The sequence below is a fragment of the Xiphias gladius genome, chromosome 3, assembly GCF_016859285.1.
Source record: "Xiphias gladius isolate SHS-SW01 ecotype Sanya breed wild chromosome 3, ASM1685928v1, whole genome shotgun sequence".
Lineage (NCBI taxonomy): Eukaryota > Metazoa > Chordata > Actinopteri > Istiophoriformes > Xiphiidae > Xiphias > Xiphias gladius.
Window position 1 is genome coordinate 10,468,769 of NC_053402.1, and position 21,272 is coordinate 10,490,040.

At 40.4% G+C, this 21,272-nt stretch overlaps 1 protein-coding gene across 4 annotated transcripts in view; it reads left to right on the forward strand.

Annotated features, from left to right (window-relative positions):
* The first annotated feature begins 7,295 nt into the window (after window positions 1-7,295).
* Window positions 7,296-21,272, forward strand: part of grapa (GRB2 related adaptor protein a) — a 29,374-nt gene continuing 15,397 nt past the window's right edge. The window contains exons 1-4 of one of the 4 annotated variants that reach the window (XM_040159351.1): window positions 7,296-7,655; window positions 12,791-12,863; window positions 13,535-13,632; window positions 14,821-14,940. In XM_040159351.1, the coding sequence (XP_040015285.1) occupies window positions 7,621-7,655; window positions 12,791-12,863; window positions 13,535-13,632; window positions 14,821-14,940 (326 nt within the window). In that variant the 5' untranslated portion in view covers window positions 7,296-7,620. Of the gene's footprint in view, window positions 7,656-12,790; window positions 12,864-13,325; window positions 13,391-13,534; window positions 13,633-14,820; window positions 14,941-21,272 lie in introns of those variants that run through there. The other 3 variants (XM_040159370.1, XM_040159379.1, XM_040159359.1) reach the window with 3 other exon arrangements.

Sequence of the window (21,272 nt, forward strand, 5' to 3'; positions counted from 1 at the left end):
CAATGTGTTGTGTTTGGCTTTCTGTTAATATGCCATACCTCCTGGCCAGCAGTGACATTTCATTTTGGTCTATTTCTTCTTTCATTCTCTCTGTCTCTATGTAGAGGATATCACTAGAGCTACACTCTCTGTGCTCTACGTTTGGAGCGCAGGATAAGCTCAAGAAAGTCAGGCTGATAACTAGGTGTGTTTGTTGCTCTCTGCGCGAGAGAGTGCGAAAGAGAAACTTGGCTTGGAGATTCTGGTGCAAACGGGCAAAGTTTAAACAATACCTCATCGGCCACACTAGCTTTCTTGCTTGAAACGGAGCAGGGATGACATTTGCAAATCGGGATGCAAGAAAACCAATAAAGTTATATTACACTGTGTCTTATTAAGTACAAATCTGATGGGGTTTTGACAAGATGTCACCAACTTCCAGGAGAAAGATGGTGAAGTTCTACTTTGCTGTTACTGTTTATTAAGTGACTCAAGACCCTTACCAAAAAATGATTTTCTAGCAGTGTTTTTTAATACTGATAGTAACTCAAACCTGGCTGAATTCAATTGACTATATATCTAGGAATTTGAGTAGATGACTCATCAAACTAGACTTCAAACTGACCACATTAAAAGCATAATTCCTGAAACACACTGAAACAGTCAATATTTAGCTCCAATATGATCCTATTTAAAATAGGATTATGTACCAAGGTGTGTTTTCCAACAACACTAGAGGTGACAAGAAGTGAGCATTATGTCTTTGTGCTATTATATAAATAAAAACATATATTTATCTATAATACTGCAGGATAATACAAAGCAAAACAAATGGAATTCCTGTGTGTGATAAATACTTTCTTCCTTCCCAGCATGTCATCAAAGATAACCCTGAATGTGAAGTTCAAGGTTGGGTCAGATCTCTCACCCAATAAATTATTTTGCAAACAAGAAGTAAAACAAATCAAACGCACATAAAAAAAATGTGACCTTGGCATATCACACAATTTACTAACTCCTGTTATCACCTTGTTCCTTGTTCCTTGTTAGGCAGTGCCTTCTTAAGACAAGTCTTATCACGCGCGCTTCAGTGCCTTATCAAGCCCGTTCAAGCTTGTGCAAGCATGAACTGTGCTATTCGACCGAATGTAAAATAGTTACATGGTCAGTGAGTGCATTACAGATGAAGAATGTCATACAATGTGCAGATGCCTCCTGCAGATAAGATCACATCATCCCTCTGCAGGTCCAGTCTGCGCCAGTAGAGGTCAGGAGTGATCTACTTTTCATGGATCTGAAAGTTTGGTTGTAATGTGAAGGTAACTTTGGAGGTCTTCCTAACAAGAGCCCCCGCAGGAACGCGTGTCCTTTAATATGTGATTATCACTGGTCAGCCTTGATTTTAAAAAGTCATTAGAGCTAATTAACATTAAACACTACAGCCTGCCTGCTTTCATATAGCTACCCCCGTTCACAACACTCATATCCTATTAGAGACTCATTGGGCCCTTGGCTTCCCCCTTCCCCTCTTAGGTCTAATGTACTGACCAGGGCTATACTTAGTCAAGTATAATCGTTTCCTAACAAAGCCACCAACACAGGTTTGACTGAGCAGCAAAACACAAAATAGTCTCATTTGCATTTGGCCCCTGGTGTAAAATCCATAATCCCCTACATCTTCATACTTTACAGCTACATCTTAGCTATTCAGGTATTTTTATTACCAGCTGCATCACATAAGCTTTCCAACTTATAATCATAATCATAATCATAATCACAGAGAAATGAGCAAGTAAATCTTTATACAGTATATTTACACTTTCTCTCCTCCATTTCAATATGCAGTAGTCCCCACAAATACTGTTACCGGTCACCACAATGACCCATGATGTCGACACACCCTCCCAGGTGTTCCACTGCCCTAGCCATTTATACGTTGTCCTTTCTATTTCTTAAAGAGTTATTTGCCTCGGGTGGTCCCAGCATTGGCCCCTCATCATTTACTCATGAATTAGTGGCACTGTCACAGAGTATTTCACATCTGCATTTCTTAAACTGTCGCTAAAAGGCCTAGATCAGACCCATGGGTGGAGAGAAGCAAGCTGCAATTCAATAATTAAAGAATCCATATGGTCAAAATAACAGAAACACCAGAGAATATATTAACCCTTAAATACCAAATTGGTGAAGCTCATAATATTCAGTCTCTGTCTCTGAGACTTGCTTGCCATATCTCATCCACATCATATAACTGAGCAGTGTGTCACACGCCAGCAATACACCCACTACAGTAAATCACAGTTACAAAGGCAGCAACGCATGTGAATCATATTAATTTGCATATCATTCAGCGGCATGTATGAAAAAAGAGGGTCAAATAAGGAAACCTGCAGATGTACAAAGAGGCCTGACAGTTGCTGCACAAACAAGTGGTGCATCAGTTTCAAAGCCTACAAAGTTATGTAATGTGGAAGGGGGAAAAGACCTGCAGGATTTGGTCTTTGGCCTGCAGGGGCACACATGGTTCCAGACGGAGCTGAAATCAGCAGAAAAGCAAAAGATGATGGAAAGCATGAAACGGGATAATGTATAATACCTGCCGCTCCTGCCAGCTTATTAGATAAATCTTTTCATACATGCAAATGGTATTATGCTCGCTGGGGGCTGGTGAAGCGCATACCTGGAGAAGGTGAGCAAGAAGAAAAAGCGCTTAACAGCTTTAACAGTTGACATTTACACATTTGAAACGCACATATCTGAAGTGAGTTCACTTCTGTGATTCTAACTTTTAATTTCCAACAACCGTCAGCAACACTTTGATTTTAAAATGTACAGCTCCTATATAACTACTAACTGAAAACAGACAAAATTACATCTTGTAATCTATAATTCAGTTATGCTCTGTTTGCACACATATTGCTGTAGTTTTCAGTCTATCACTGTTGTTAACAGACTCTCTAGCAGGTATCCCATACACCACAAAACTAGCTGATGTGATTTGAACCAGCAGTTACAGAGCAAACATTAATAATGCACAGTGTTGATCTTACTCTGCTACAAAGAGCTATATTAATTCAAACACAGACACCTTATCTTAATGCCAAATTAAATTTTCAATATTTAATTCACTAGAAATCATAAAAGTAAAAACACAATGTTTAATTTAAATATTTGAATCTTGTTTTCTTGTTTTGTTTTTTGTTTTTTTTAACAATGTGGGAACCAGATTTCCCATAATTTTGCACCCACCATCACTGCGGACACTTTCATCCTTGTGAAACTGCTGATGCAGATAGAGATTAATTGATATGTTTCCACAGAAAACACTATAATTACAGACAGCAAGTGAGTAAGTTATTTACCACATGCCTTGTAATTTTGAAAGGGTGGGCACCAGAGTGGGCCTTACTTACATATTTAACATGATCACAAAAAAAAAAATTAGAAATCAACAATCCCTGCTGGTCTTTTACTCATTTTGACTCGGTGATGAAATATGCCGCTCAGGCATAAATAAAAGATTGAGCTTGAGCAACAGACGTGGCTGCTTCGTCTGCTCAGTGTTAGAGGAAATCAAAAGGTTTCTCACTAAATTTATAAAACTTTTTCAAGCCACTGTTGTTATGACTAGGGAAATCTCTCATCTGAAATCTTATGTGCATTAGCGTGGAGAAGAGGTAGAGGTGTTACATCTAATTTCTTTGCGAAACCAGTGAGAGAAGGGGAGAGACAAGGGGAAGACAGAGAGAAAAAGAGAGAAATGGGAGATGAAAAGTGTCATGGGGACCATATAACATAAGGAGAATCAAAGGGGGAAGACAATCAGTGGACAGAGACGACAGACGTTCTTTTCAGATCATGATAGCAGCAAAAAAGCAAAGACAGTGAGAACAAGCCGATGAGAAGCTGGGCCTCAGACTAAACAGATGGAGAGAGGCAGTTTTGTCTTTGCTTTTGAAGGGATGTTGAGAGACTCTTTGCCCACCCGTTTTTTCACTGTTGCCCACTTGCTTCCGCTGTAAAACACACACACACACACACACACACACACACACACACACACACACACACACACACACACACACACACACACACACAAACTCATACTTGAACCTGTTCATCTATTTCCTGCCCTCTGCATCACTGATCTTGACAGGATGATATGTTAGTGTCACTCAAGCAGAAAAGCGCTGGTGTGCCTGTGTGGTGTGGGAAACATTTGATGCATCACAACTGTAGGCTACTTAGTGTTTTTTTAACAATAACAATGAGACAAGCTAAAAAAAAAATTACACATTAGTTGATGGGAAGGCTTCGAAGGTAAAATTCCTCAGTATGATCAGAAAGGGCCTCACCGTGTTTGGGCAACAGATGTGATGCAATGATAATTAAGCCACTTCAAGAACGCTTACGGTTCAAAACATCTGGAGCCGTGTTCACTGGAAGTGGACAGAAGAAGTCATGTAACTGCATCAGATGAGTGGATTGGACAAAAGAAAAGAATATAAGCAGCGGCCAACACTGGCTGAGTGGACAAAGAACAGAACCACTTACAGAAACACAAACTCGACAAACAGTAAATCTGAAGGAAAAATTGCCCTCCCCAGTTTGTCTGATGAGTGATGCTTGGAAGTGCTGCACAGACGCCACGCAACAGTAATGACCAGTTGGCACAAATTTAAGAACAGAAATGAAAAAAAAGCTGACAAATGGACGTCCATCCGCAGAGGTTTTATTGATCTCTAAATCCTCTGATCCTTAGTCATCTTTAAATTACACACAGGAATTACACGGGAAATCATCACAAACAAAAAGGGAAAAAAGTAAAGGACAAGTTTGTGCTTTGGCCCTTGTGCTGAAAGGCAGTTCCACTTCCTCTCTTCCTCTTCCTCTTCTATTGTCCCATCAACACACATCCAGCCCTCCTCTCCTCTGCCAACAATCCTTCTACTTGTGGCTGAGTCAAAGGAGCAGCTGACTGGGGATTTCCTGGACAGGTCATGCTATTGAAACCACAGTCCCTCCATGCTGTCCTGCTCTTTTGCTTTGTCTAGTTCTGCTCCATTTTTCTCCTCTCTTCTAAAGACTCATCTCTTTCTCTCTCTCGCCTCTCACTGCCTCACAAAAACGCCAGCTGATATCTTTCCTGAGGTGTGGTTGATAATTACGATGACCTGATTAGCTACTTGTTGTATTTGGCAAGAAGTTGTCAAAGAAAGTTTCCAGACTCCTCGTTTTTACCCACTCAACGATACAGTACAGACTTGACACCCACACTCATAAAGTATCTGACTTAAAAAAAGGCACATGCTTACAGTTATGCATATTTCACTGATGCCCTAACCTTTTTCTTTGACCTTTATCATGCTGCATGTTGACATTTGTAATCTACACCTAAACTAAACCTTCACAAGTCTCTGACATACTGTGTATCCAACCAGACTAAAATTCATTTCTTTCCAATTCTAATCACAGCACTGAACCTATTCATATGCTTAACTCTGCAAAATAAATCTGTGATCATTTAATGTGTAAGAATGTCCATGTTTTTTGGTTTTACACAAGTATTGTGCTGCAGGATAATGTCATGGTAAAGAATAAAAACACATAACCCATGATTTTGAACAGCTACAGATGGCTGCACCTTTTCTCATGACATATTTTGACGAGGCAAGAGGGCGACTGCTTTGTCGTTCAGTGGCAGCTTGTGGCCTCAGTGTGCAGTTTGGAAAATACAGACCTTATAATTAAGAACTGAAGTTTGTATGTAGCATCTTAAATCAAAAGGAGAATAATTGACTTTGTCAAGTATTATACTTTATGAGAATGCAGCATCAATGTCTTTTAGGGCCGATTCACAACATCAGAGGAAAAATAGGCAACGCTAAACCTTGATTTATGGCAGACACAAGGGGTACACAGGAGTCCCACTGATTGGCGTAGATTTTGATTTATAGTTCAGCATCAGATTTCTCATGCTAGCACCACCAGAACACTAGACAGATGTATTGCACTTGATCAGGCCGTATTGTTCTTTAATTAAGTATATTCCCCATTATAACAGTCTTTCATTTATTTTGTGATGCGAGCGACACTTGGTTGCTGTTAGAGAGCCATGGTTGCAGGGAGCAGGAGGTTTGTAGTGGAAGTGGCTTTGCTAGATGTGTGTTAGTGAAAAGAATATAACAGCCTTTTTTTTTTTTTTTTTTCAGTTTTTTTCATGTTGTTTTCACTCTCAACAATCTCGCAAGCAAGACATCCGGACCAATCACAGTCCGTGCGGTATCCAAGTGGTATCTCCAAAGCCACTCTAGCCCTGACGTGAAGCTAGGTTTTTGAGGAGACACGTTTCATAAGAGCCTATGCATGTAATCGCCCCATGGCACAGAAACTGCCGGAGACAGATGATGTTGGCTGCTGCAGCTGTCAGGCAAAAAAACTTTTTATCATCCATTGTATATTCTTTTTTAAAAACCTGGAAAGGTTCAGTTGGCTGCCCTTTTATCATTTTCGGCATTTTTGTTGGTCGGATGGGTTGACAAAACACAGGACTTTCACACAGGAAAAACCACTGTTAATTTCCCTTAATTTACCTTGAAACCAACAGTCAGTGTTTTTTGTTTTATCCACAACCTTAACCATGTTTGTTGTTGTAATCGTGACGAACCTTCTACCTTCTAACCTTAAATAAATCACTTATTTACATCTAAACCACAATATTTTCCTTAACCTAATCAAGTTGTTTTTGTGTCAACACCTAACCAAACTGTGACCGTTCCACAACCATAACCATGTCTGTACTATTGTTACCATGTTGAAACAAAGCTTCAACATGGTAAAGCTACAGCAAATTTGTACTGTAGCATGTACAAATTCAAAGGGGGGGTGGCAGTTAGCAAAGGGGAAGTCAAGCCTTTGCTATAGCTGCAAGAACTACAGACTGAAACTGAAATCTGTCCACTTGCTGTGTGCAATGCAATTCGGGTTTGATGAGCCAAAAAACCATTTTCATATTTTCATTTTTGGGTGGATTACTCCTTTATTTCTCACCTTGTCCTGAACTTCACCTAAAGTATCAGGTTTAAAAGGTGATACAGTAGAACAGCAAACAGGAGCTCACTTTTCACGTCAAAGGTGCAAAGACAGAAGTTTAAAGACAAACCACACACATTCAGAATCCACAGAAGCCACATCGAGTGTATGATACAAATATATACACAGGAAGTGCCTCCCACTACCCTGCCCCTACGTTCTCTCTCTCTCTCTCTCTCTCTCTCTCTCAACGTTACTCATGGCAGTGTGTTGCTGAGCAGCAGCCAGTCGTGTTTTTCCCCTCACCGATCTCACTCTCTCTCATCCTCTGCTCTGACTCTCTGGCTCAGCGGACAGACGAGACCCCTCCGCTTTTGCTCCTCTTCTTCTCTCTCTTCTCTTCCTGTCTTTTTTTTTTCATTTTATCATCTTCCTTTAGCTGTTTATTTTTTTAAATATTTCTCCCTCTTCCACCCCCCCCCTCCCCATGCAAGGGGCTTTAGTGGGGGTCCCTGAAGTGTGTTTTGAGAGAGTGTGTGAGTGTGTGTGTGTTGGAGGGTTTCAGCATGGAAGCAGCGGCACTGTATACGTTTCGTGCCACTGAGGGTGATGAGCTCAGTTTCAACAAGGGAGACTTGCTCAAGGTAAGGGAACAATCTTTTCCCACTTTGTTCCATATATCTATCTATCTATGTACACGCATTACTCGTACTTGGACAAAGAAATTGACCAGCTCTCTTTCTCTCTCTCTGCCTCTCTCTCTCTGTGATAATTACAACAATTATAACTTTAGCATCTACAGCTCTTGACATCCTGTATCCAGGTGCTGCTGGTGCCCGACTAAAGAAATACCAGCGTAAAAAAAACAGTGTGTAGATTGCTTGAACTTGTTTTGAATGTTACAAACTTTGGGACATTTCCCCTTGAGAAAGGGATTTTTGGCCCTGATGCTGCTGGTAGCTGAGAATATGTACAGAAATGTATTTTTAATTTGATCTACATAGTTGTAACTTTAAAAGATGCTTGTTTTGCATTTTGACATTTTGCGAAATACACATTCACTGAGTGTTAGATGAGAAGATTGATAGATGTATGTACGGTAAACATGTAGCTGGAGCCAGCAGCCAGCAGGTTTAGCTTACCATAAAGACTAGAAACAGGGGGACGGATCAGAAACTGGTAGCAACATTCGTCTACCAACATCTTTAAAGTTCACAGATTAACATGCCCGATCTTGTTTGTTTTATCTGTACAAGAACCTTAATGTAAAAACGTGAATTTGCTGCTCTGCAGGGGTTATGCACCGGACTATAACGCGACTGGCAAAAAAAAAAGTTTCGGGCGAAGACCCACCCTACAATGCCTCTGACTGGCTTGGTTGGTTAGCTTTAGGCATGAGGATTGGCGAGATGGTTAGGGTTAGAAGAAAATGCCAGGGTCAGAGCTAGTAAGAGGCAGGTTAGGGGCATGACGTCGCCCACCTTGGATGGGAAAAAAAATAACTTGACTGGGAGCAGTAACTTCCTGGACTTTCTGCTGGTTGCCTGGAGACGGGTCTTGGCCAAGATGTAGTGAGATGCATAACCCCCCAATAAAATGGCAAATTGTCATCTTTGTACTTTTGGCTAAATGTTCCCCCCCGTTTTCAGTCTTTGTGCTAAGCTAAAATAACCATCTCCAGACAGTGGCGTCATAGTTAGTGTACAGACATGAGATTTTTATCAATCATGTCATCTAACTCTGCAAAAAAAAATCTTATTTCCCAAAATGACAAGCTATTCCTTTAACCTAGTCTATTTTTGCGATAAAATGGAAAACGTTTTTTTTTTAAGCTACAGCTTTCGCATTTTTCTGATGGCTAACAGGCCAGATGCAGTGCTGAGATAGTTCCTGCAAAGCTGGAAATTATTGTCGTACAAAAACTGTTCCTCTAACACATCAGCACTAAACCTCAGAATTGAAGACCAAGGGCTTCTTTCTAGACTTACAATATGATGTAGCCCCCGCCGTTCGACAGCCATATGCAGACAAATCCACGGTAGAAGACACAGTAGACCAGAGTGCAATGCTGCTGATAGACAAGTTCTGTGACAGAGGCATATCCAACTTTTTCTTGACTGAAAAGACCCTTCTTTATTTGCTCCTATCATGATATTGCTATGGCCACTTGAATCTATTACTAGTTTGCCATCATTCTATGAAGGGTTTCTAATTCTGGATAATGTAGGAAATCAATTGAGTCGTAGATGAGGTGGGTAGACGGAAAGGATTTCCGCACAAAATATTCACAGAAAATACCACAAAATAACCCATGACATGCATTTGATGATGTCTAATAGGATAGTAATGCCTTAGGGTGGAATTTACCTTTAATTGTAGGCTGTAGGCTGCTATATTATTCATCCCAGACAGACTCTGTTCCAATATTAGACAACACATGAATAAAGCAGCTTCTCATTTCTGCTGTCTGCAAAATCTTTTCTTTTCTTTTCTTTTTTTCTTTTTGGTGCTGAGTGTAGATGTATGAAGCAGCCAATATGAGGTGTCATTTAGTTTTGTTCTTATGTCAGTGTGTTACTAGAGAAAATAAATGTGATTCTCGCAGTATTTATGTGCAAATACAACTTGGTTAGGTTAAAACATTTGGGCTTGTGATTTGACAATCTTTTTTCCAAATCACCTACTTGTAAATCCTGATGTGTTTAGTTATTGGCTTTGATCAGCGCACTGCAAAATAATAATAGACTTACGTTGATGAGCAGTTCAACAGTATCAAAGCCACATGACCTATTTATTGTAGCTAAAATAGGACCAACACTTAAAACGCTGTTCATTTTATATATGCCACGCTTTTTTTCCTCCCACTGGGATAAACTGCTATCTTGTCTCAGTCAAACAGCTCTGGTTCAGACCTGGGTCAAACTACTTTTAAATTATTCCTCATGTTTGTTCATTCCTGCTTGCAGCACAGATGGCCCGAACTTTACAGTATCATAAAAATCTGTATAGCATGATGCAAAATGTCATTCATTTAAAAGAAAATACTACATAACTTTCATGTCACTACTTACTCGTGTTTATTTATTGCCTTCTTATTGTGTCAAAACCCATATTTCTATATAAAAAAGTATCTTAAAGCTTTATTTTGGTCCCATTTGATGAATGTGTGATCAATTAGGTTGTGTCGAGTGTAGACTCATAAAGAAATTATAAAAATTGTTTCATGGTTAAACAAAAAAGAAGCTGCTCTGACATTCGGTTTAAAGCCAGAAGACAGTTTGGCAAAGTTTGACACAAGGGAAACAAAAGCGGAGTGTTATTCTCCAAACACTAACACATGAATATGATAATTTGGGATTTGAAGCGGATTTGGATTGTGTAACTCCTCTGTCAGTGGCAGTGACTAAAATCGCAGGAAGTGGTCAGGTAGTACAATGGGTAATCCCATCACCAAACAAGGAACATGTCTCTAAAAAATTTGAGTCTCTGAAATAAATTCTTGAAAAAAAAAAAAAAAAAAATCCACGGACCTAAACCCAGGTTGTCTTTATGTGTGCCAGTGGGGCAAACAGGTGCAGGGTGTCACCTGGCCTGTGTCTGGGCCTCATTAAGAGTTTGATTTAGGTATTTACAGTGAAGTGCCAATGTTCATGTTGAATATTTTGAGTTTTTCCTGAATTTATTTGGGGTTATTATTATTATTATTATTATTTATGGGTTATGATTGTTGTTTGTAAGGGGTTAATTATGTAATTGTTAAATCCATTGTATGGTCCGGAAGGAGCTGACTCAGTCACAGCCTTATCAGTCGGGGCGGTCGTGGATAAACATCCTAAATATATGTTTTCAATACAGATTTTCACAGATGGGTCTAAGGATGCTGCTAACATAAGAACAGCATTTAGAATGTGCATTCTATATCTACATAAATAAATAATATTTTGGAACTGTTTAATACAACATTTAATTCAAACAGTCATATGTATATTAGTCAAAGAGTACTGTTACTTGTACAGGCTGACAGCTGTTTTACTGGCAGGATTTCTACAACGAGACCAAATAACTATTGAAATTCAGGTAACGGTCTGTAAAATTTAATCGGAAGAATGAAGGGCGGACTTTCTCTATTAGAGCAGAGGGGAATGAAGAAGCAAAAGCAGCAATTTTCAATGTGAAAGTAGATGTAGTTAAAAAGCATCGAAAGCTGTAGAAGTTATGAGAGGAAAGCAAGAAATTATTAACAGATTTGGCTGATCTTGGACACACCGTGTTCTCTCCAATGATGGTCTAGGAGCAATACAAACAGAGCAAGCAAGGACTTAGATTTTTTACACGATACAGGACTTTACCCAAAGATTTAGAACTTGTTTAACTAGTGTTTATTGCTTAACTAATAAACGGTGGAGCAGCGACAATTGAGTGTCTTGTCTGCGGCAAGTAGAGTTGAAAAAGAAGAGGAGAAGCTCTAGATGTAACTGTAACGTGTCCGTCAGCAAAGTGGAATTGAGAAGCAAAATAAAAAAGGACATCGAGAGGTAGAGTCATGAGAGGTGGGAAAAGGAGATAAGCGGGAGACAGTGCTTTTTTCATTTCAAATTTTGATTAGAAAAGTTAACGTCTGTGGGTCACAGACTCAGATTGATGAATTAACTGAGGCTGTGGCACGGCGGGTTAAATAAGTGAGTGCAAACGAGAAAAAACATCCAATTGGGCTTAAGCGAATGTGGCAGTCTTAAACTAGTCCAACACGTCATATTAAACTGCCTAAAATACAGCAAGGGGTTGTTCTTCTTGTTCAACTAAAAATTTTGTTTGGCCAACACTGTAACCACCAACTGACTGAAAGGGCAACCATTCAGCTGTGTGATTGAACAATGATTGATGCTATGAACAATAAATCACTCTATAGCCTGCAACACATTTTAAAATGCCCATACATATGCGCAGTGTAACCGTTAAAATAGCTGGTGCATGAAATAAAGTTCCTCAAGACAGAGGGAGAACAGGGCAGCTTCTTGACATATGGGCAACATTGCCTAAGGAGTTCTCCATCATAGTTACACTGAAGTCCCGACTGGCAGGATACATTAACAGCTGTACAGTTATTTATTATATGTCGCACGTTGCCTATTTAGTTTCACTGATAAAAGACAGAGGCAATGTAATACAAAAACGCAAAAAAGTGACGATGAAGTGAGCTCAGCTCTGCAGTCGAGATAAAGAAAAGGGGTTTGTAAAACTGCAAGCAGCCAAGCAGAGCAAAAAAAAAACAAGAGCTTAAAATATCAAAATGACAAGGAATGTCACAGGTGGATCATGTTTTAAAAAACTATGAAAACAGCCCCCCCAAAAAAAAAATTGACAAGACCCATGTCAAATGATAAAACAGGTAAATATTAAACTGGAGCTGGTGACAGTGTGTCTCTGTCACAACTGTCCTCCGCTGCCCTCATCACTTTGTTGTTTCTAAGCTCGTCTCAAAACTGTCAAAATATTAATAATAATTTACCATCGCCAGTCCTGGCTTTTTTAGAATGAAGCTGAGGTATAGAGACCAACAATCAGAGCAGGGATGGGCAGATGTCAATTGCTTCAATCACTTCTTTGGTTTGGAGCAATTACTTGAAACACTTCTGCTTTGCTATGTGAAGCAAAAATATATTTGCAGGTTTTGGTTTAAGATTTTTTTTTTTAATTATTTGTGACATACACACAATACAACAACGTGCTGGACCACATCAGCCATTTGTGTGAAATCAGTATTTTACTTTTGTGATAGAACCACTGAAACGTTACCCGTGGCACGCTGGAGATGGACTATAACAGCCGGACAAATAAAGCAGAGTCCTAAAGTAAGTGAGCTGACTGTAATGTCAGTTACACAGCAGTGTCTGTCTAAAAGTTTGCTTACAGTAGCTAAGATTAGCGACCGTAAGCTAGTGGTCAAACCAGACCACCCAGACCACCCTAGTGGTAGGGCTGTCGCAGCAGAACCTCAGAGTGTGCTGAATTGACTAAAGGTCGTTTTAATGTGTGTGAATTCAACTTTTCATTTGTAAGGGGAAAAATGTAATATTTCGTCCCTCAAAAGTTACATAGACTCCCTTTAAATGTTCTGCGTGAACTGATACTGTAATGAAAACACTCAAAAACATTTGAATTCTAGCTTAAATCATGACGTTATGATGACATTTCTGGGTTAATGCAGTTCAGGCCAGATCCGTTTGTGGGCCCTCCATGTGCATAATCATGAAGGTCTTTATTTGGCATTTTTAATTGGCCAATAATCTTGTGCACTTTGGAATTTGTTACAGAGTTGAGGGTTTGCACGAAGGTGGATGAAAGCCACTGTAGGGGATAATAGAAGAAGAGAGTCATGGTGAGGTGACTGATATAAAGAGAGAGAGAGAAAATAGTGGCCTCTCACCCGACAGTAATAGTCTGCATCAATATCATTATGGGAAATGTTACATCTGCATGTGTGTGTGTGTGTGTGTGTGTGTGTGTGTGTGTTCACTCCTAGATCACCAACATGGAGGATGATCCTAACTGGTACACAGCTGAGCTCCACAACAGAAAAGGCTTTGTGCCAAAAAACTACATCAACCTGCGGCCACACGCGTAAGTACACAAACACACACACACACACACACACACACACACACACACACACACACACACACACACACACACACACACACACAAACACAATCTTCAACTCATCTGTAAAGCAGATGAATACATTTCACACATCCAGCACTGGTCTATCTAAACAGCTCATCAGTGAGTGTGTGCAGCTCCGGGCGTTTTCTGCTCTGCTTTGGACATCTGCACTCTGGCTTAAGGCAACCTAACCAAAGGGACACATTCACTCGCTGCCTTACGTAATCACACACACGATACAACTGCATGTGTGTATGTGTGTGTGTGTGTGTGTGTGTGTTTACAGTTAAGCTGCTGGTACACCCTGAATCTCCATCAGATGGTCATACACCAGCTGGGTTCTATTTTTCACTGTGACAAACACTAAACTGACAGAACAGCCATTACAGCGGCTCTGGCTCGTTAATGAACACTGACATACGGTCCAGTTGGAGTTTGTGCACACTGTAGGGAGATATGTTGTCTGTAGGGAAGGTTGTCTGTGAGTGTTTTTCCTCCTCCACATCTCTTCACAGAGTCGTAAAAATAAAAAACCCAGAATGCTGACCTTATGACCTTAAGTGTGTGAGCGTTGTTGCAGAGCATTGATTCATGAAAGCAGAGCGCCATTTCTGCAAGCCTTGCATCCAGGCAAACTGCTCTATTAGGCAAGACTAACGAGCAAAAAAGTAAAAGGAAAAACAACACTATTACTAACGCTCCACCACTGACAACCAAAATCCAGCATTTTGGGATTTGTGTTGTGTGCATATTTAGCAGCGTGTTTAATAATAACTTCAACAATGTGATAATTTTACATACCCCCTCCCCTCCACACTCAACTTCTCTTTTATTTGTCAGCATTGATCTGTGCGGTGCTGAAAATACAAACATCCAAAGTTGTTAGATTTCCAAACAAAATCCTTTCTTAAGTTCAAGAAGTGTGATGAATTGTATTGTAGCTGCTCGTACTGTACATCTGTACATCGGTGTATCTCTGCCTGTGTGTGCTATCTTTACATCTATTTCATTTTCTCTCTTTTAATCTTTCTCACTCTTGTTCTCTGTTAATCTCTGTACACAGATCATATGCTTAAAGCAGTAGCATCACTGACCTCTTTCTTTCTATCTTACATGCATTCTTTTTTTTTTTCTCCCTGCCTCCAGCTGGTTTGCCGGTCGTATATCTCGCGGTGTGGCAGAAAGTCGACTCAGACACAGGGAGTGTGGAGCTTTTCTGGTCAGAGAGAGTGAAAGTGCTCCTGGAGAGTTCTCCATGTCTGTCAGGTAGGAGATCATTGATGAATCCATATTTTGCACTTTGAATTTTTTTCCACATTTACATTAATTCATATCTCCTGAGAGCTAAAATTCACACGTATGATTTCTACACACAACTTTTATCCATGTATTCCTTGTTATTACGTATTATTCTTATTCTTCATGTATCCTATTATTACTGCAACCACCTCGTTTCTCCACACGCACGATTCAAGTTAGATCCTGTCCCATCCTGCAATCTCACTCAATTAGTAGATCTATCTAAACATGTACTGTATGCACACATCCCCCAACACAGTATAATTGGTGTATAATTGTTTTTTAATTAATACATTCTGAATGTGTGCATATAGATGTGTATGTGTCCTCCATGTAGTGTTTATGATGGTGGCAGGGGATCAGAGGAGCAGTCAGAGGAAGAGGGTTTAGAGGATAAGGTCTGGGGCGGAGGGTAAGAGTGAGGATCTGCGACCCCTCTGGCCTGATGTGAGCTAATCCTGTCTGGCACGCTGCGGCATCTGGAGCTGCTGATGGGGTCGATCAGTTGTCTTGTCGGGGGGATGACGGTCAGGGAAGCAGCTGAGGCTTAGTGTTGTGCCCCCTGGGGCTGCGTAGATATTGGAAGTGAAGAGTCAGGGTGTGAGAGAGTGTGTCTGTGTGTGCAGTAGGGTGGTGGCAGTGGTGGTGGTGGTGGGGTTGGCAGGTGGGGCTTTAAAATGGCTCAAGTCGGGGGGTTAAGAGTTGGATTTGTGGGTTATTCTGCTGTTGGTTGTGTCAATATCTGGGCATGATACTCTCTCTCAGTGGATTTGTCTTAGGCTTCTTGAAGCATTAATACAGGAAAGGACAGGACAGTAAAGGAGAAGGAATGGAAAAGAAAGGAAAGGAAAGGAAAGGAAAGGAAAGGAAAGGAAAGGAAAGGAGAAAGGAAAAAGGAGAAAGGAAAGGAAATTAAAAGAAAGGACATATCGGTTGTCCGCAGTAAGGGAATCAAAAGGGAAAATTGTGAGGGAAGAGAAGGGAGGTGCTGTGTGTAAAACAGGATTTTGATGCTACTTGGTTTTTTTTGGCTGTTGTTGCTGGATTGTGCAGCAGCTTGAAAATTGGGTCAGGTGTTGGTCTGAGTGTGTGTGTGTGTGTGTGTGTGTGTGTGTGTGTGTGTGTGTGTGTGTGTGTGTGTGTTTGAGTGTGTGTGGTCCTTGCGCACTGACAGCTCTCCTGTCAGAGGAGACGTCCTGACAGGGGTAACCGTGGAGATTCAGCTCAGTACCGTCTGGCTTTGACGTCATGTCAGTCCGTGAAAATCGGATCCACTTTCACAGCCATGAGTGGAGCCAAGAAAGGGACTTTGTTTCTTGATTTATTTGAAAAACTGCTCTTGCAGTTAGAAATCATGCAACACTGTGAATGTGGTATAAGGTGAAACCATAAATTTGAGATATTTTCATCGAAACAAACATCCCTTGCTGTTAACTAAGGGTCAGTTTCACCTCCATCTATTATTACTAACCATAAGTAAAGGATTAAGTGTTCTGTACACTTTAGGTGATCAGTCTTCATGGAAAATCAGTCAGACGATCATTTTGTGGTCTGAATTAGAGACAGAATAGAGGGGGCCTTGTTTAAAATATTTTGTGAGCGGAATACATTTTGAAAGGCGGGTATGAAAGAATATGTGGCAGGGGACTAGCTTCAAACTGTGCTTACTGAAACTGTCCCAATGGGTTATTTAGTAGTTTATTTTTGGAAAGTGGAGCAAAGTGACGCCAACCTAGACTTTTATAGCGAGAGATGAGGAATCCATTTTGTTTAGCTGGACTTTCACAGCTCTCTTTGACTCAGCAGCAGATGCATCCAAAGGATATAGTATTTTGTCTTTTCTGAGTTTTTCAAAATGCCGTCTTTTCTGAAAAGGAATATAACTCTTTGAAGTTAAGAAAAAGAGCTGGGGCACGTCAACGTAGTTTTAAATAAAAGGCAGCATGATGTGTACCTGGTCCTATTTTGTCGGTGGTGTATTTTATAGATTCCTGCAGAGAAGAGATGTAGCTTTCACTTTTTCTCAGATTCAAAATCGCACTTCCTGATTTGACTTGCCATAATCACAATCAATATCAGTCCCTCAAGCTGCACGTTAAACTCATAGCTGAATGTGACAACGGCGCACAGGCTCTGTGAGTCATCAAAAGACACTAGAAAATCAGTAACTGAAGCAAAAGCAGACAATGCACGTTGAGGGAAAGTTACTTTGCTAAACAATTACAATTACGTAACACTGTAATTATAATTACAACAAAATATTTATTTTAGTGTTTTAGGGCTTTTAGGGGCTTGGGTTATTTTGTCCTTGAAGCAGTACCAAATCGGGGGGGGGGGGGGGGGTTCTGTCTATCTAACTGTTAGAGCAGGACCTCTTTGTCTTTTCACCACAGCTGAGTCCTACTTGACACATTTTATTTGAACAGTACGGTGGTCAGCGCGTGCATGCGTACACAGGAAAACTCACAAACACTTACCCAAATGATTTTCCTGTGGCCTTTTATCTTTTATCAGGTGAGTGTCATGTAGAACAAAAGACATTATCTTTGCCTCAACAGTCTGACTGGTTGTCTGAGACAGATGTCCGTCAGCAATTTAGCAGGTGTCTGTTAAGTGTCTCAAGCTCTGTGTGTTCACTCGTGATATTCAGAGGTTTTAATCCAGGTGCTATTCATCGAGACTGCAGCAGATATACTTGAACCACATCCGTTTTCTTGGTCTTATGTCTACTCTAAGTTAACATTTTCAGCCACAGAAAACAGACACCTGGCCACCATTTTTGACACGGTCTCAGATATCCCTGACTCGTGCTTCTAGTGGCTGATGGGTCATATAGTACATGCTGAATTGGTCCATTCATTTAACCTCCTAATCATCAGTCATCATTATTCTCTTATCGTGGTCATTACTCTAAAGAGAAACCTTTAAATGGAACTGACCCTTTGGCTTATGCTCGTTTTACAGCTATATAATCTTCTCTGCGGGTTCGGTGTCCCATGAATGTCATCACTTGGGGGGGGCAATTTCACACTAAGTCACTCTTGATAACCCCTTACATCTCAGAAGTGCATTCGTATAGTTTAGTTGGACCAATGAAGGCATGTGAGGAAAATGTGTCAAGGATTAGCATGACAGAGGTATGAAGTCCCTGAGTCCCTTAGTTATGCAACACCATTTTAGAATAAATACACAGGGCTGGGAGCAATATAGCTTCTTTCTGTTTTAGGTGAAATTCTCCTCCAAGTTGTGTTCTGGCTTCATGTATCCCCAAACCACTAAAGCAATAGTTTAATAATCTGGGAGAGAGAGGATTATTACCAATACCAGTACAATGTCTGTTATATGAAGCACCTCCAGCAGCCAGCTAGCTTAGCGCAATAACCTCTTAAGATCACTCATTACCACAATCCCATTTGTTACCATCGGACAGAAACAGGCTAGGTGTTTCCCCTGTTTCCAGTCTTTGTCCGAAGCTAAGCTAACTGGCTGCTAGCTGTAGCTTCATATACACGTGACCGTATCAGTGGTATCAATCTTCTCAATTTAACTTTCAGCAAGAAATTAAATAACCTAACTATTCTTTTAAAGTTGTTTGCATACGATGAATAAATAAAGAAAGAGCTCTGGACTGATTTGCAAATATCCCTAATGAAGACATCTTTGCCAAAATGTGTAGCAACCCTAGAAAGACTGGTGCATTGGTCTTCTGTTTTTTCAACTCTCTAGTTAGGCTTTCACAGCTTACACCACAGCTCAGTGTCACAGTTTAATACCACAGTTCAGTGACCAAAACACAACTGAGAGAGAATTGAGATCGACAGAGACATAAATACAGAGAGAAACAGAAGAGAGATGAAGAGAGACAGAGGGAAAGAGCAAGCAGCGAAAGCAGATAAAATAGACAGGAAAAGGTGAAGCTTACAGCGGGTTGAGGGGTGGTGCATGATTTACGTTCTTACTGTGTTTCTCTGTTTTCTCATACTGAGCCTAAATAAGACCAGCCAGTTCTCTTGGAGACAAACCCTCCAGAAGGTCTCCTCCTTTACTTTCTCCATCTCTCTTTTTATTCAATTTTTTCCTCACCTAATTCTATCCTTACTCTATCCTTTGCCTTTTATCTCTGCCTTTCTCTTCTCTGGATCAACTTTAGGGGTAACTAAAAAGTTTGGTAAACCCAATAAGAACAAAAAACAATCATAGTTTGATTTTACTCACCCTGACCTGTACTAGCAACGTAGAGGAATAGTTTGACATTTTGGGAATGACGCTTATTCGCTTTCTTGCTAAGAGTTAGATGAGAAGATTGATAAACTACTGGCTAACAAACTACTGGCTGTAGCTTCATATTAATCATCCATATTTTGGCATCGAAAGTTAACAAGTGTATTTCTCAATGTGCTCAACTATTCCTTTTAAGAATTTACCACAGCACCAGTGCCAAATAGCTTACTCAAATTGCTACAGGCTGGTTTAGCTAATGTCTTGGAAAGTCAGCTAGGAAACCTAAGTAATGCAGAACATGTTAATTTTGTAGGGTTATATTAGACCGCAAAGCAACTAGAAATTGTATTTTTCTTTTCTCTCATTTCAGTAAATTACTTCTGTAGCTTCTGACTTAAGGGTTTGTCCAAAATTACTTAGCCAAAAAAAAAAACAGTGGCTCTTTTGCTCTGGGATTTATCTACATGAATTTGATTATTTCTTCCCTCGAAGCAGCTCTGGCTCGGAGAAACTATTATATAACTACTCAAATCCATATTTATTACAGGAATTCCTTTATTGCATTCAAAAGTTGCCAGTTGCTGATATGGGCTCCATCCTCTGAAACAGATCTCAACCAGTGACAGCAGCTCTAGCTCTAAACCCGATCGTATCAGTCTGTCCTAATTTTCAGGCTGACACGCAGGACTTGACATGGTTTAAATTCATTGTATAAGGAGTTGACAATGGGGCTGTTGTCTAGGGATGTTGTCTTTTCAAAAGCAAAAAACAAATGTTTTCTTTTTAATCAATGTTTGTTCAGATAAGTATCTGTTTTCTTTCTGGCTTGAGAAGAGAATCTTACTTTCTGGTGTTCACATCATTTCTTCCTCAAATGCTCCTTATTGAGCCGTCAACACACTTTTGATTAAACAGCCTCCACCAAACATCTTTTATCATTCTTCCCCTCGTTCGCTCCATCTCAGCTCCCTCTCTGCAACCTCAGAGCACACGCACACACACACAAACACACTTCCTCCCTTGCTCCTCATTCCATCTATCGAAGCAGGTGACAGTGGTGCTTTTTTATGCCGCAGGAGAAGCTGAACCTCTCACTCACTCACTGACATGCTTGGATGACATGCAAGCACAGGATGTAACACACTTACACACACACACACACACACACACACACACACACACATACTTTACATACACACTCATGGCCACTATTCTCACACATAAGCTGTCATACATGAGATGCAAGCCCTGGATGGGCAGTCACACACACCAACAGGCACACATTGGCTGGCACATGTCGACACATGATCTAATCTGTGATTTGCAGCAAGCACAAAGACTGATAATTTCTTGATATGACCATCATTTACTGACACACACACTCGCACACGCACACACACACACACACACAGTCACAGAGTAAAATGTATAGCTGGAGGTGTCAGTGTGTCCGTGTGAGGTATTGCAGACATCTGCAGTGGTTTAGAAACTGAACGGCAGATTAGAGAAGGGGGGTTGGATGTATGAGAGACAGTCAAAACAGGGAAGTGAGAATAGATTGATGGAGGAAGTCGAGAGAAAGATGGATGGATGACCTTCACGCCTCTTGAATTGTGCTTGCACAGAGTAAAAGTTTTAAAAATAACTTCTTACCTCATCTACAGTGTACACCAATCAGCCACAACATTAAAACCGGTTACCGGTTTTAATGTTGTGGCTGATCGGTCTATCTCTGCCTGTGTGTGCTATCTTTACATCTATTTCATTTTCTCTCTTTTAATCTTTCTCACTCTTGTTCTCTCTTAATCTCTCTCTCTCGTTTCCTTTTACTTGGAAAAAGAACATAATCTCTCTATTGCTGTCGGCCTTAATTACACTGGATCAGGGAGATGAGAGGGCACTTGGAGAGTGTGCTTTGTGTGTGTGTGTTTGAGTGAGAGTGTGTGTGCGATGAAGCTGAGACAGATGCTGTCTGTGTTGTTATAGCACACTGGTTCTCTAATGTCTCTGGGGAATAAGAAATAAAACCTTCAACTATTAATAGCTACAACATTTCATCTATTTTCTCTCCTCTTTTT